This window comes from Cyprinus carpio, chromosome A25 (genome assembly GCF_018340385.1).
Source record: "Cyprinus carpio isolate SPL01 chromosome A25, ASM1834038v1, whole genome shotgun sequence".
NCBI classification, from domain to species: domain Eukaryota; kingdom Metazoa; phylum Chordata; class Actinopteri; order Cypriniformes; family Cyprinidae; genus Cyprinus; species Cyprinus carpio.
The window spans coordinates 12,526,002-12,542,501 of NC_056596.1; the positions used below are offsets into that span (position 1 = coordinate 12,526,002).

The window sequence follows — 16,500 nt, forward strand, 5'->3', positions numbered from 1 at the left end:
TTTCTGATTGTTTGAGAAAAAATCTGGCTTGTTACTGGAAAAACTATGTTGTTAAAAGAAAAAAAATTCTTAAAAATGTAGCTAGCATCACTGCTTTTATGCTAGTTACTCCCAGTCAGTAGTTCGTAAAGCAGTTTTACCCAAAACTCTCCACAGACATCATGAGGCATCTAACACCAGGATCTTATGAAGAGTGAGAATTGACTTCTGTACACTACAGAGAAATAGTCCAGCCATGGTAAATATGAGGCTAGATCAGCCTTTAATTTCTTCTCCTTTAAAGTGTTCCTGTGGCTCAAGTGGTAGAGCATTGCGTTAGCAGCGCAAGGTTGTGGGTTTGATTCCCATGGAACACATTAGGTATAAAAAAAAAAAAAAACCTTAGCCTGAGCTCACTGTAAGTCACTTTGGATAAAAGCGTCAGCTAAATGTGTACAAGACATAATTCTGATGTATCATCTTACAGACCTCAGTCAGAGTAGACGCCATATTTAATATGACATGAACAAAAATGAGTCTGTGGAATAGAAATACAGTCTGTACAATGGGCCTCATTGGTGACCCAAAACAAATTTCTGTTTAAATTATTTGTAAAATCCTTCTTACATAAATTGTTGCTTCAAATATAATTTATTTACAGAAATGTATGCTTGCATTTCATGAATGAGGTCCTATATGTTACACCTGAATTTGTCCTCTGGATATCTGTGGAAATTCAAATGAGATGAAAGTTTTCTTTTCTTTTTTCTTATTTTGTTCAAATCATTGATTTCAGCTAAAATACAAGTCTTTTGTATTAATTTCTCCAGTGAAAAAGTGGTCTCGCCTGAATCAGGAGAGCAATTAGCAGAGTTCAGGCACTGTTTACAAGCAAAAACAGTCCAAATTAGTTCTAAACACATATGTTGGTGGATTGAAGTGAGGATGGACTTTTCCACTGGAGGAAGTGTTATTATGAACTATTGACTTCACAAGATGTTAATTGGTGGACTGGAGTGGTGTGGATTACTTGTGGATTATTGTAATGTATTTATAAGCTGTTTGGACTCTCATTCTGACGGCACCCATTCACTGCAGAGGATCCACTGGTGAGCAAGTGATGTAATGCTAAATTTCTCCAAATCTGTTCTGATGAAGTAACAAACTATATCTTGGATGGCTTCAGCCTGAGCAAATTTTCAGAAAAATAAATTTCTTTATGGAGAAAATGAATGGAATTTTTACTTTGGGAACACAACTGTTGCACTTTATCGGTTGTGGGCGTTTCAAAATCAATTGTGATCAGATATTCAGAAGCTATGAACAATTCCACAGGCCAACAATAACACTAGGGCATCCAGCGGCAATAGCGCTTACTACTGGTATAGCGACATCACATGGCACTGCAAACAGGGCATTGCAGGCATATACAGAGGTTACTGAGTGCATGCTTCATAAATATCAGTGCTTTGTGAGCACTTGAATTGAGTACTTAAGATTGTGCGTGATGGCTGGGACACTGTAGACAGCCAGCCTTTGACGTTATGTCTCATTACATGCCCCATTCAACAGTTCCACTTCTTCTTGCACGGACACATGGAGGAGCTGATGGTGAAAAGTTCCCGGCTGACCCGATGTTCGACCCCCTCTGCGGACATCCAAGCACATGTGCGGGATGATAACGACATTCCTGCCTTTTGGGAACTGCGATAAAAGCTTCATAGGATACAGTGGGTTACATAACTGTTCAGTAGGAGAAAATCACCATTTTATTTCCAGACCTAATGAGCCATAAACATTTTTTTTTGGATGGAGAGTATGTTGTGCTTGACCTCAGCGGGGCCATTTATTTGGGATCTAGGGGAAGGACTGAAGGCACTTCATACCCTTTTCATTCATAACGACGGCTTGTTAGAGGCAGGATTGTTTTCGTTGGAGTGAAATGTCAGCGGTGGGGCCATTTAAAGAGCATTAACAAATTGCTAATTCTGAATAACAAGCTTCGGCATTTTTACAGCAGCCCCTCAGAGAATAGCAGCTAGAACTGATCTGAGAACAGTCTTGTGGGTTTTTAGGAAAGGCTGGGACAAGGAGGTGTTGATTCTAAATCTTTTTCTGAGAAACATGCTTGCTAATAGAATTTAATAGATATATATATATATTAACGCAGAGTCCTCAGAGAAGGGTTTAAATGTACATTAGCACAGAGATAGTAGGGCTGCTTATGCAACATGTAAAATAGCTGGTTCAGTACATTCACTCTGATGCATGACATAATTTATGGAGAATAAATGCTGGATCAGACAAAAGAGTCAGCAAACTGCTTAATCTGTGGAAATGCATATGAAGTACTTGTATCACATGTGAGTGTGTGTGTGTGTGTGTATGTGTGTGTAATACAACCACTACTTCATATGCAATGTAAATAAATGAAATAATGAAGGAATAAATAAATAAATATTCTACAATGTAATGATAACAGACTAGATTAAATTAATAATAATAAATAAAAATAATAATGCTTAAATGCTAAAATTGTAAAACGGTATAATAATTTATAAATGATATATTTACAAAAAGTACATTATACAAATACTACAAAATTTATAGGATTATAATGCATAACCTAAATAATAATTAAATAAATAAAACAATTTAATTATTATTTATATTAATATATATTGACATATGAGATGAAATAAATATTACTGCTTACAGTAAATATTGAAAAATCTTAAAATGTTTATTAGTTTATACATAATAATTAGTATAATGTGATTTATAAATAAAAATAAATAGATAACTATACAATTTAATGTTAACTACTGGACTAAATTAAATTAATATTAATAAATAATTCTGAAAATGTTACAACTTAATAAAATAAACTTTAGACATTTGTCTAGTTTAAATTATAAATTATAATAAATTTTAATTACAATAAATTATTAATTATTATTAACAGTTATTAACATGCTATTAAATTAAATGAATAATACTGCTTATAAAAATATAATAATATAAAATCTATAAAAATGTATAAATATAAATAAATAAATAAATAAATAAATAAACAAACGAATGAATGAATGAATGAATAAATAAATAAATAAATACCATACAAATAAATAAAAAATATAATTTTATAGTAAGACATTTTAAGATGCTCTAATAAAATGACCCTTGGAAAATCACCAGGCTGATGATGGCAAGGCAAATACGGATGTGTTTCTCTTTACTTCAGCTTTCTGTTAAAAACAGCACTGCTCTATCAGCGTCAGGCTCCAAACAGATGGCTAATATCATCATCCTGTGATGATGTGCGACGGCTCTGAGGGGTGAGGTGGCCTTGGACAGGCAGGTGAAGACAACACATGCAGCTAAACAGCCTCCTACTGCAGATGATGCTGAGTGAGGCTCTAGCTGAAGCAGGTGTGTGTTTGGGTACAAATGTAACTTATATTCACCCATTTATTAAAGTGCCAGAAAAAAAAATTAAATGTCATAAAATGATTTTCAAAGCATCTGGAAAAAGCATCCCTGGAGTCGTATTGTTCTCTTATTGTTTCTACTATCTTGCTGTTCTGTCTTACGAAATGTATATAATTGTACATAATTGTATAAATTAGAGCATATATGTACCTTTTAAATTAATTACTCTAAATTATTATTCATAATATTTGTATGTATGTATGTATGTGTATATATATATATATATATATATATATATATATATATATATATATATATATATATATATATTAATAATTATAATCAATAAATGATCACATATTATGTTTTTTTTTACTAAATATATATATATATAATATAATATATATATATATATATATATATATATATATATATAAAATACTGACAATTTAAAATGTTATAAATATAAATCTTTTAATATATTACAATTTATAAAGTATAACAATTATTTATTTATTTCAAAGTTATTATAATATTTTCAGACTATTTTAAGCATCATTATTCAATAAATAAATAAAAGTACTGTACAATTTAATGATAACAGACTAGACTAAATTAAATAAATAATAATGCTTAAGTGTTACAATTTGAAAACGTATAATAATTTAGAAGTACATAAATAATGTGTATCTTTTAAATGATATAGCACATTTTAAATTACAATAATTTAGATTATTGTACTACTTAAACTATATACAGTATTACATAAACAAATGAATAAACAATCGTATAGTACAATTTAATAATAGTAATCATTTATAAATAATACTATACAAATAATAGTATAATTTATTTCTAAATAAATAATATCATACTACCATAAAATTATAAATAATAGTATAATACAATTTAGTGATAACATGAGATGAAATGAAGTCAAATTCTTCTTTGTACATCGTTTCTCAAAAGGGTGCACCTCTTTTCTTCTGCTGGCTCTATTCTCCATGAGGGAATATTTCTCTCTCCTCGCCCTTGACTTTTTGTTTGTCGATATGTCTCTCACTCTCTCTTTCTCTTTGGCCCGTGTCCTCAGGACAAACTGCACTTGTGGCCCTCTTCTCCTTAATGAGTTCCACTCAATGGGCACAAAGGCCTCCTGGGGAAGCCTGGTCGTAAAGCCATCAAAGGGGCCCTAAATCTGCCCTGCCGCCCAGCGTGCCAGACCCTCCCTGCTGCCAATCAGAGCAGAATGTAGACCAGCACAAAAACCTTATCGCAGCTAAAACCAAAACCCCCTGAGACCTTCAAGTGAGTCGGGAACGAGTCGTAAGCACCATCAACAAACCGAAAGGAACTAGAGGTAAAAGACAGGTCTAAGCACACTGTGCTCGGACAATAGACATCATGAATAGAGAAGCTGTACATGGACTCTGTATACTGGAGAAAACAACCTATAGCTTGAATTAAATCTCAAGCACAGAACCACTGTATATTTGACAGTGCATTTTGTGCTTGACTGAACCATAAACCCGATGTAAGCAGACATGGGAGAAAAATCAAGCCTAGACACACAGACAAACAAAAGCAAGATGCACATCCTACACAACTGTCCCAGCAGCACTGTAAATCTAGAAAAGCTCAGCAGTTTACATTACTATAAAACCAACAAAACTACCTTTGAAGAGGTCATATCATAAGAAATCAAATTCAAATTACTCTTTTAATTTATATAGATTTAAAGTGATTATATACTTGTAAAAATACTGTATATATTCATACATAATTTTAAGTTTGTACTAAGTTTGGGGTCAGTAATGTTTTTTTTTTTTTTTTTTATAAAGTCTATTCAGCAAGGATGCATTAAATTGATCAAAAATTACAGTAAAGACATTTATAATGTTGCAAAAGATTTATATTTCAAAGAAATGTTATTCTTTTAATCACTGCACATAATATAGCTGACATACTATTACACATTTACTGCCATTAATATACCCATATATAGTGTGTATATATATATGACACAATGAGATTTACATTCTCAGCAAAACAAGATTACTGTATATATATACAAATTACAATTAAACTCCAGAAACAGCTACAAATAACTACAAAATAATATGTCATACTAAATATAGTACAAACACATGCAACAATAGATATACTGTTACAGAACAAAAGTATTTGTAGTGGCTGTCAAACATTAGTGGATCATGTTCATAGAGACCGACCCGAATACTTTTGGGGCCCTTAAATGAAGTATCATCACCCTTAAATGTAACATTGGGTGTCTACAAGAAATAAAAACCAGCAATACACAAAGCCAGACATCTGAACAAAATTAACCTCCAGTACTAGAGCACCTTATTAAAAAAGAGAGAAAAAAAGTGCAGATCAGGTGTCATACCTTCCAGCAGGTCTCGTGCCAGACCCGGTTCTGCCCCTGTGGACCGAACAAAGTCTGACAGGACCGCATCCATGTCCAGAGTCATCTGATCATGTGGCTGCGCTGCCTGCCCTGCAGCTTCACGCTCTCATCTACACAGAATAAATCACAGGAATTATTGTGTAAATCAATGGAGGACATCAAATAAAGGACAAAATAAACAGAGACTTAGAACAAAATGCAGCATTACCAGTACATCAAGCTATTATTTACAGTTTGATCACATTCAGATTAATCAGAGATGAATGCAGCCTGAGGAATGAGTGATATGACTGAGGAGTGACTGCACTGAAAAAAAAAGAAAAAAAAATTGGTGTAGGATTTACTTTGAAACAATTTTCACTCAGAAAATGATAGTAAATTGCAAAAATAATTGCAACCCATTTAACAAAAATATGTTCTAAGAATGTTCCCATTAAGATATGAAAACATTATTTCTAAATGTTCTGTGAACTTTTAAGATTTTTTTTTTTTTATAAATGTTTTAAAAAACATGCTCTTCTGTAAAACATTTGCGCATGCTCTTCTGTATCAGCTGTGCCACAAAGCATCCTTGTGGCGCGGATGATACAGAAGAGCATACGCAGTATACAGTGATATGGAGAGACACAGAGGAGACTGCTGACAAAGGAATTGCTCAATAAAGTTGTTATTTTTTATTTTGTATCGTAAAAAGCGCTATACAAATAAACTTGAATTGAATTGAATTGATTTGAACGTTAGCCAAAGTTCTGAGAGTGTTCCCTGTTAGCCTCGGAAGCAACTATAATATATATCTAAAAACAAAATAAAGACCAAAAGTATTTGGAGTGGTTGTCAGTCAATAGTGGATCAAGTAACATTGAATAAACATGAAATGTTTAAGTAGAATGACTGAAAATTTATTTGTAAAACATACTGCAATAATCTCTGTTTCATTACTTTGAAAAATATATATTTTTTTTTAGAGTGTGTGGAGACAGCTGACAGTGAGACACCTGGATATGATTACACTGCTAGAAGTACTAACAAACTCCCAAAGAGAACAGAAAATGTTACCCCAGTGCTTTTTCTGTGGGACACAGCTGTTTGGCATAATCTGCTTTAATTTGAAAAAGAGCCAGATTGATCATATTGTACTTTAATTAAGAGACAGTTCACCCAAAAATTAAAAAGTCTGTCATCATTTAATCACCTTCATGTTGTTTCTTTCTTCTTTTGAACACAAAAAAGAAGATACAGTTGAAGAATATTGGTAACCAAACCCCATTTTGGTTTCTGGACCCCACTGACTTCCATAATGTTTTTTTCCCCATATTATTGAAGTCAATGGCTGCCGTGAACTCTTGTTAACCCACATTCTTCAAAATACTTCTTTTCTCTTCTTTTAATTCTTTTACTGAACATGAAAAAAATATTTTGAAAAATGTTGCTAACCAAACAGTTTTTGGACATCATTGACTTCCATAGTTTTTTCCATACTATGGAAGTCAATGGCTACCAGCAACTGTTTGATTACCAACATTCTTCAAAATATCTTCTTTTGTGTTCAACAGAAGAAAGAAACTCATACAGGTTTGCAACAACATGAAGGTGAGTAAATAATGACAGGATTTTTTGGTGTACTGTCCCTTTAAGTGGTGGTGTGTCAGTAACCTGTTGCTTGCATGTTTTTGGGCGTGTTCTGTCACAAGGCCGTGTGAATGAGTCACTGCGCTGGACAGCGGACAGACTGGTGTGATGTTTCAACACTGTGCTGACAGTATGCGGGCTGCGTGTGGGGTTTTTCAGCTGGAACACGTTGGCTGTGACATTCTGCTGAAGGCCTTTTTTGTCATTGCCTTATGAAATGCGCTGTTGTTTGATTCTGGTGAGGTCAGACTGAACCCAGCTATGCTGGCTGGAGGTAGGAACACCTACGGTTTCACAGCAATAATAGGTCTGTTTATCCGTGCGCGTGTGCCGTGTGTCAGACGGCCCGACCGGCGGCCAGCAGCTTCCGCACCATTTACGAAGCGTGACACAAAAATGAGAGGAATGTGAAGCTGCCCACAGTGGAGAAAAAGCATAACTGCCCACTACTGAGTGCATTCTGAATATAGATGGGCCACGATAGTCTAATATAAGACAAAAATTGACTTGACTTGACTTGAAAAATAGTATTAATGATATAAAGACTGTTTAAATTATTAAAGAAAAGAATATAAGAAAACTACTAATATACTAATTTTTGATATTAAACTGTCAAAGAATGTAATAAGTCATAATTAATAACTGTATTATAGGATTGTTAATGTTAATAATGCTATAAGTTTTGGGTAGATTACTTTTTGTAGTCTGTTACTGATTGCAATTTATATGATGGAATTTTTAGTCAGTAATACTACTTTTTGATTACTTTTAGATTACTTGTAACTGAACTTGCTTATAGATTTAAAGGGGATTACTGTTATATAAAATCATGATCTAAAATTAAATGAAATAGACTTTAATAATAAAAATATTTGGGACAGGAATGAAATACAGACCAACATAAACAAGAAACGACAAACACTGAGGGAGAACTTATATTTAATATATTTATATATCTGGATCAGGTTAACCATTCTAATTATACGGCCTCCTTAAAACGATTAATTGACTAGTAGTTCAGGTTTTCACAATCAATGCAACACAGCAGTGCATGTTAAGTATGTTCAGTGGGATTTCATGCTGATGATGCACTGCTCAAACATTTTCACCTGCGTTTACGTACTTGCATGAAGTATGTTTTTCTCCCCCTAATCTAAACTGATGAGCCGAGAGTGAACTTCCAAACAATACAAAGTAATCCACTGCTCTTTGAGTAAGATTACAAACCCTGGAATTACATTCTGCTATAGCCATTAGAGAAGCCTGACTAACCCTGCAGACTTAAACATCAGATTAAATCGTTCGCTCTCTAAGAGACACAGCACATTAACAATACCAACTCTGTGGCCTCTGCTGCCGGGTGGATTTTTTTGTGCTTTTTGATAGGTCACCTAATGTGCTGCCATATATTGCCAGGTTCAAATAAATGATAAAATGATATAATCGTAAAGCCTGATGAATTTTAGACAGCCTGTCATTAATATATAATGTGGGAAATTGCAAATATATAACATACAATATATACTTACAAATTAGTGTTATTTTAGTATCATTTAAATTTTATTATAGTTTTTATTAATATTTAATTTAGTTTTTTTTATATTCTCCGTTTTCATTTTAATTTTAGTTAACATTTTAGTCATACTGATGTTCTTTTTTATGTCTGTGTAGAGTTTATTTATTTTTATTTCAGTTTAAGTTATTTCAGTAGTTCAAGTTAAACTAAATTAAACTAAATTAACCCTGATACAAATATGTAATACCTCAATATTTAACATATTATACAGGCAAGATGAAATCAAAATGACATCAAAAATTTTTTGAAGACAGTCGATTTCCTTCAGAGAAACAGTGATATAAAAACACCAGCGCTACATTTTGATTTTGAAATGTGCAGTGCTCATGTTTATTCAACGAAGTCAAAGCCTTTTGAAAAAATATATTTGTGACGGTCAGTTTTGATATTGTGGCAGGTTGCCACAAATAAATCAATGTATGGGAAACACTGGGTTGCATCCCACAGCACAACAACCTGAGCCCAACTTCAGTTTACTCATCACCTTAACTTTAACTGAGTTTGTAGTCAGCACCATATTACTAGCCACTAGCCAGACTGATAAACAAACACACACCGGAAGATAACTTCGGGCCAGGTGTGTGTGTACGATGAAACCATCTAAATCAGGAATAGGCAACGTCGGTCCTGGAGGGGCGCTGTCCTGCAGAGTTTAGCTCTAACCCTAATCAAACACACCTGAACAAGCTAATGAAGGTCTTCAGGATTACTTAGGCTACAGACAAGTGAGGCTTTTTTTCAGGGTTGGAGCTAAACTCTAAAAAAAAAAAAAAATCTATATCAAAAAAAAAAAAAAAAAAAACATTTTTTAAACATTAAAAACATTATTTTTCAGGTAAATCAACATGTAAATATGTTGAGTTTTGTTAAAGATGTGTGTTAAAATTATACGGAAATTTGTCAGATGTGATCACAGATTCTGTGTGGGCTTCCTGTGAAACCATCTGAATAAACGCTGATCGCATGAATAAAGGCATTCTTACTTTCTGTGTTCTCAATGGGAGTTGAGCAGCCTCCTCACCACCATGCTTATGTCTGCGGTCACACACTGTCTAACACACTTCTCTTGTCTAGTCCATGGCTGGCAGGTGGGGAACACTCAGGCTCAAATGCAGGCCTAGAAACAGAGAGCAAGATAGAAAACGATTAGTGAACAAATCTCACATAAACTCTAGTGCCCTATAAACCACAGTAATGTTGTCTGACTTTAGCCACTTTATGCAAGCGTGACCCAATATCCCAGTGACCCTCTTAAAACACCCCTAAAAATCTCATATTGCTGCTGTTTGCTCAAATATACCCTTACAAACACAGTGCATGAAGTGTAGAGCTCCTTTAGTCCATTTGAAACCCTCTGAAAAAGCATTGATCATAGTTAATGGAAAGTAAAAATAGTGTTTGTTAACGCATGAGAAAAGGCTAAATATTGTATGTATTTATACATATTTTAAGATTGAAATGAATAAATGCATTTTAATAAATTGGTCAAAATGTACAAAATACTGAAACCACTGTTTGAATAAACTGTTTAAATAAATAATATATTTATACATATTATAATATATTAATAACAAATTATATAACATGTATATTTTTACTATTTATATATATACTTTATATATTTTTTACTTAATGATAATATACAAGTTTAATTATATATTATATTATATTTTATATTATATTATACACATTGAAGTGTCTCTGTGTGTGTGTGTTTGTGTGTGTGTGTGTGTGTGTGTGTGTGTGTGTACTGTGAGCGATGAGGTCATACAGACTGTGTGAATCTGCGCGGCCCAAAAAATAATATGCATACACAAAACACGCTGTATTTGATGCATCAGCAGGCCCAAAGTCTCCCACGGCAGCAGTTTTTACTGCAAGATCCCTTGAGCTGCTGTTACCTCAAGAAGCAAGAATCACAATACATAATTCACAGCTATGCATGCTGTACATTTCACTCTCCTCCCCTCAGAACAGCGGCTCGCAACTCTGACAGGCCATTTATAGAACGGCTGAATCTCATTTCACAGCATTAGACTGGAGAAGAGTGAGAGGTAAAGAGATGGACAACTACATTAGCCTAAGGGTCAAAGGTCAGGGCTTTTAGGAAAAGAGGTTGGTAAAAGAGGAAAGCCTGTCAAGGGAACTATCCAATTTAAGACCCTCTATATGTGAATGTATTCCTAAAAACTAACTACCAGTAAAATCTATGGAATCTGCTAGTTAATGTTCAAAGTATTTCCTTCCTGTGACAGGCGGCCCAGAGAGAATCCACATAAGTTTATAATAAATTAAAAAATAGATACAGTTTATTGTGTAGCCAAAATACAAATAATTAGCAGAAAAAAAGTAATTATGCACAATGCTGTACATTTAACAAGATGAAATATGACAGGACTGTTATTTTGAAATGCCTTAGTACCATCAACTACTTGATGAGACAAAATATGCACTCTTACAGCTGTCTACAACATATAATTATTCCAATAAAAATAAAAATATTACAATACAATAAACCATAATGTAAACACTGTCATAACTCATCAACAGCAGAAGATTCACAATCACTTGGCATAAATGCACAGTAATCATCGAACATGCACATCAAACCATATCATGATCTGTATTTTTCCATTCCCAAATTTAAGACATTAAAAAATTAATTATGACTTTTTTTTCTTATGGCTTCTTTAATTATATATATATATATATAGATATATATATAATATAAAATATAATATATATATATATATTAAAAAAAAGATAAATAAATAAATAAATCAGCTCAAGAAAAATAGAGATAAAGAAAAAATAAAAAAGTTAATAATCACATTAATTTTTATCATGATTCATATTTTTCTGCCCCCAGACTGAAGACATTAAAATTATAATTATAATAAGACTTTTTCTATGTCATTTAAGACATTTTAAGACTTAAAAAGGCTTTTAATTATTAAAAAGAAAGAAAGAAAGAAAGAAAGAAAGAAAGAAAGAAAGAAAGAAAGAAAGAAAGAAAGAAAGAAAGAAAGAAAGAAAATCAGCTCAAAAAAAGAAAAAAAGGGAGGAAAATAATAATAGTGTTTCCATATTGTGATTCCATCCCCAAACTGAAGACCTTAAAGTGATAATTAAGACTTTTTAAAATGTAAACGGCTATTATAAATATGAATATCAGCTTCAAAAAATAGAGAGATTTAACACTGAGAACAAAGGTTTGACATTCTCTATTGTAGTATTTCTAATTCACTGAGCATAACAACTAAAAAACCTTCCTTAAAGTCAGTCGTTCAGGGTCCAAGAGGGGTTTGATTTCCCTTGACAAACCTTCACCTACTGTTGAATTTCATTACCTTTTTCTCTTAAGATACGGAAAAAGTACAGAAATACCTCTCTGACGGACTCCTACGGCTTCTGAAGAAAGCTTTTAAAGGTCTAAATGAAGGAAATTAGGAAAAACTTGAGTAGCAGATCGTACTTTGTTTATCAAATATAATCTTGCCCCACACGTACGTTCACAGAAGCACGAATATACACCGAAAACAGGAAACAGTTTGTGTACACATCACGCTGCGTTTACCTGAGCGCACAAGGACCTGCAGGCTTCTAGTATGCATGAGCCCATGTTTACAAGCTCAAAAAACATTCACAGTGAAACTATGAGCACGAGAAACAGAAAGACCCCGTCGCTCTCACCTCCACCTACGATCTGAGCTGCTGTGAAACACTTTCCACAGACTGGCCGCACAGCATCACCTCTGCCACAGTGCTCACAGTCAACACAGAAGCTGTTGTCACCATCAACAACAGCCACGCACTCATTCATCACATCTCCCAGTTCTCCCGCTGATGATCAACGTTTCCACGGCTAAATTTAACACAGTAACCTTCATAATTGTGCTCAGAGGCTGCGAGGTTTATTTTCAGAGCGTCAGACGTCTGGCAGCGGTGGAAAAATGTGCCATCACACCCAACTGATATGCAAAGCAAGTGTAAGAATTATGGGAAGCAATTACTCAGAATTGCTCCACAATATGTACATTGAGTAAGTGTGTCTGTTGTGTCTGTGTGTGCTATTTTAAAGTTATTAAAACACTCAAAAAAAAAAAAAAATTCAAATACAAATTTAAATGTACATACTCAGGCATTTAAAAAATGTATACATTTAAATAATACAATAAATATCTGATTAACATCTGATAATCAACCTAACTCAAGCTACTATCAAATGTGCATTTCTAAGAGACAAAAAGCGATATTATTATTATTATTATTATTATTAATATTATTAGGCAACCCAAACCTGTTACTTGATTTGAAACAATATCACTCATTAAAACATGCAGAAACTAATAAATAAATTTTTCTATTTAGATATTTATTTTGTCAAGGAAAATTAATGGTCTGGTTTCTTCAACTTTCACTTTGGACCAAAAATCTGGCTTTAAACTTCAAAGAAATAAAGATTTGGCATTTATCGTGATAAATATCGTTATCGACTAATTGTGTGGCCATATTGCCCAGCCCTAACACTACAGTATATATATTTACACAATATATAAAATATATAAAATATATAAAACCATTCAATTTAAATGTATACTTCTATATATATGTGTGTGTGTGTGTGTGTGTGTGTGTGTGTGTGTTTAAATTAATATTATAGTATTATAATTATAACAATATAATAATTAATATTACATTCATTATTTAATATACATTTTTATATTATACCATTATGAGCACATTTTAATTACATAAATTATGCTATTTCCACAGTCATAACATATTATATTATATTATATTATATTATATTATATTATATTATATTATATTATATTATATTATATTATATTTGATCTGCATATATTATTTTATTTTGTGTAGAGAACCAACACTGCTGTCGTGTCTATAAAACTTGATGAATGCATATACTCAAACGTATCCATTGCTGATCTATGAAGCTTTGCTAAAAACAGGTTAAAGAGGACTGCTGACACTCATGGACATAATGAGTCCCATCCATCAAGCCTGCCAATTGAGACACAGCTTCCAAACATCTGTGTGTGTGTGTGCTGCATTATTCAAGCGTTCCTCACCACCGCTTCCACAGGTGCTCTTCAGGTACATACACATCTCACACACACACACCTAGCTGCGTTCCCTCACACTGAGCCTTCAACATGCAGCCAATTACCTCATAGACCTGCAAAGCCAAAAGCACACAGCTGCAGGTCTAGCAACCCCAAGGAATTCTGGGATACACGCCCAGTGATGAAAATAAGACTCAGGACGTGTCACGCAGTGCTCATTCATCCATGTGTGCTTTAACAAGGCCAGACTCAGGCTTTACCAAACTCTGCTTTCTATAAGAGCCTCTCTAAGACTCGCACACTAACTGCAAACAAGGAGGGTTTCAAACCTTGCCTTCTCCTTCACTCAAAGTTGTTTTTATCAAAGTTAATTTATTAAACGGGTCCTAACTAATCATTAAAGCAATATTGCAAGTTCAAGTTAAGTTCTATTGACAGAATCTGTGGCGTAATGTTGACAACTACAGAAAATGATTTGGATTTATCCTTCATTTTTTTAATTTTAGTTCTTGTAACATCAGCCATTTCCAACTATACTAGCAAAAGTATGAAAAAGAACCATGTTTTTTGGACATTTAATGTGTCAGTGTTGTTTTTTTGGGCATGCACCTAATACCATGAAATATAGTGGAGTAACGTAAAAAATATGGTTAGTAAAAAAATGCCATGGTATTACCATGTGTTACCATCATCAATACTTACTTATCAAAAATACTTAAAAATAAACTTGCTAGCACTTCATTTTACAGTCCTGTTCCTCATGTACATACTATGTACTTATTATAGTAATTACAATAACTATGTAATAACTAGGTACTAACCCTGAACCTACCCCTAAACCTAACCCTAACCCATGTTACCTTGTATTACCAGAACTTTCTTAAATAAGTACACTGTAAGTACACTATAAGTACATGTAAGTACACGTACTGTAAAATAAAGTGCAACCATAAACTTTTTAAATTAAAGTCAACATGAAATCAAAATAAAATGTTATTTATGCTCTTAATACAGTTAATTGTTTCTGGTCTTACTGTGAATGATCCATCTGTATATATAACTTTAAAAAACACATACATAAAAGCAGAAAAAAAATAAAATAAAATTTGGTTGTTAAAAATTTTTTTACATAAAAAAAATAATTATCTAATAATTTTCACCCCCTTTGAAATGATCTCACCAATCACCAGTCATATAGAGTAGACACAGTAATAGACAGCAATAATAATAATAATCTTTTTTAAATGATTAAATAAAATTGTAATAAAAAATTAATTGTTAAAAAACATATTTTACTTAAAAAATGTAATAATTTGCTAAGCCTCTAAAATGGTCACTTATGTCATTTGTCAATTAATTAAATAATAATAATACTAATACATTTAAACCCCATTTGGCTGTTTAACTTTTAGTAAAAGGAGTTGAAAAACACCATTAGATTAAAAAGAAATACAGTGTATCATGTGCAGGGGAAATACATTATACTCCTCAATAAACCTCTTCACACACAATTTATTGACCAAAAGCACACACACACACACACACACACACACACACACACACTTAATCACAAATCACTTATGAAGTATGAATACTAGTGAAGATAGATCAAATAAATGAGTGTAATTATGGCTCCAGCGCTGGCTCGTTTGGCTCAGTCTCTGATACGGTGTGTTTCTGTGTAATGTCGAGGGTCTCTGCATGTCATGCAGAAGCTCAGAGCTTCTGATGATCAGAAGAACTTGCTTCTGTATGTATTTGATCACCACAACAAAACACATTAGACAAGAGCTAGAGAGAGACAGAGAGACACAGAGAAAAACAACACACTGAAACCACAATAGCCTGTTTACTGTATGGTAACACTGAGAAACTAGACCAGAGATCACAAAGATAACTAAATTGGCACTACCTTAAGACTTCTGCATGGTGGATAAAGTATAATAGGCTGAAAACATCTAAAACACAACAATGAAAGAGCGACTCGGATAACAGATAGATCGTCAGGATGGGCGCTTTTGATTTGGGCCAGTATGTAACCACTCAAAACAATGGTCAATTTGTTTTTTGTTTTTTTTTACATAACAGCTATTCAGCCTCAAAGGAGGAATGTATAACATTTTAATTGCTGCAGTTAGGCATAACTGAAAACAAAGACAATAAAGAAATTAAATTTGTGCCCACTGACATCACAAAGCAATACTGACATATCATAATATTTATTTACAATAATAATAGTAATGATAAATTATTATTATGAATATTAACACATACATTGTTTAATTATATTTTACTTCTCCTTTTTAACACAATAAAATTAAACTATTATTATTAATACTACTACTACTACTATATGAATTTTAAAA

General features: G+C 32.9%; 1 protein-coding gene across 3 annotated transcripts in view; it reads right to left on the reverse strand.

Moving 5' to 3' along the window:
• LOC109046150 (OTU domain-containing protein 7A-like) overlaps window positions 1–16,500 on the reverse strand; it is a 65,770-nt gene that overhangs the window by 28,476 nt on the left and 20,794 nt on the right. For all 3 annotated transcript variants that reach the window (XM_042715577.1, XM_042715578.1, XM_042715579.1), the window contains exons 2-3: window positions 10,028–10,161; window positions 5,819–5,949 (exon numbers count right to left, since the gene is read on the reverse strand). In XM_042715577.1, coding sequence (XP_042571511.1) covers window positions 5,819–5,903 — 85 coding nt within the window. In that variant the 5' untranslated portion in view covers window positions 5,904–5,949; window positions 10,028–10,161. The remainder of the gene's footprint in view (window positions 1–5,818; window positions 5,950–10,027; window positions 10,162–16,500) is intronic.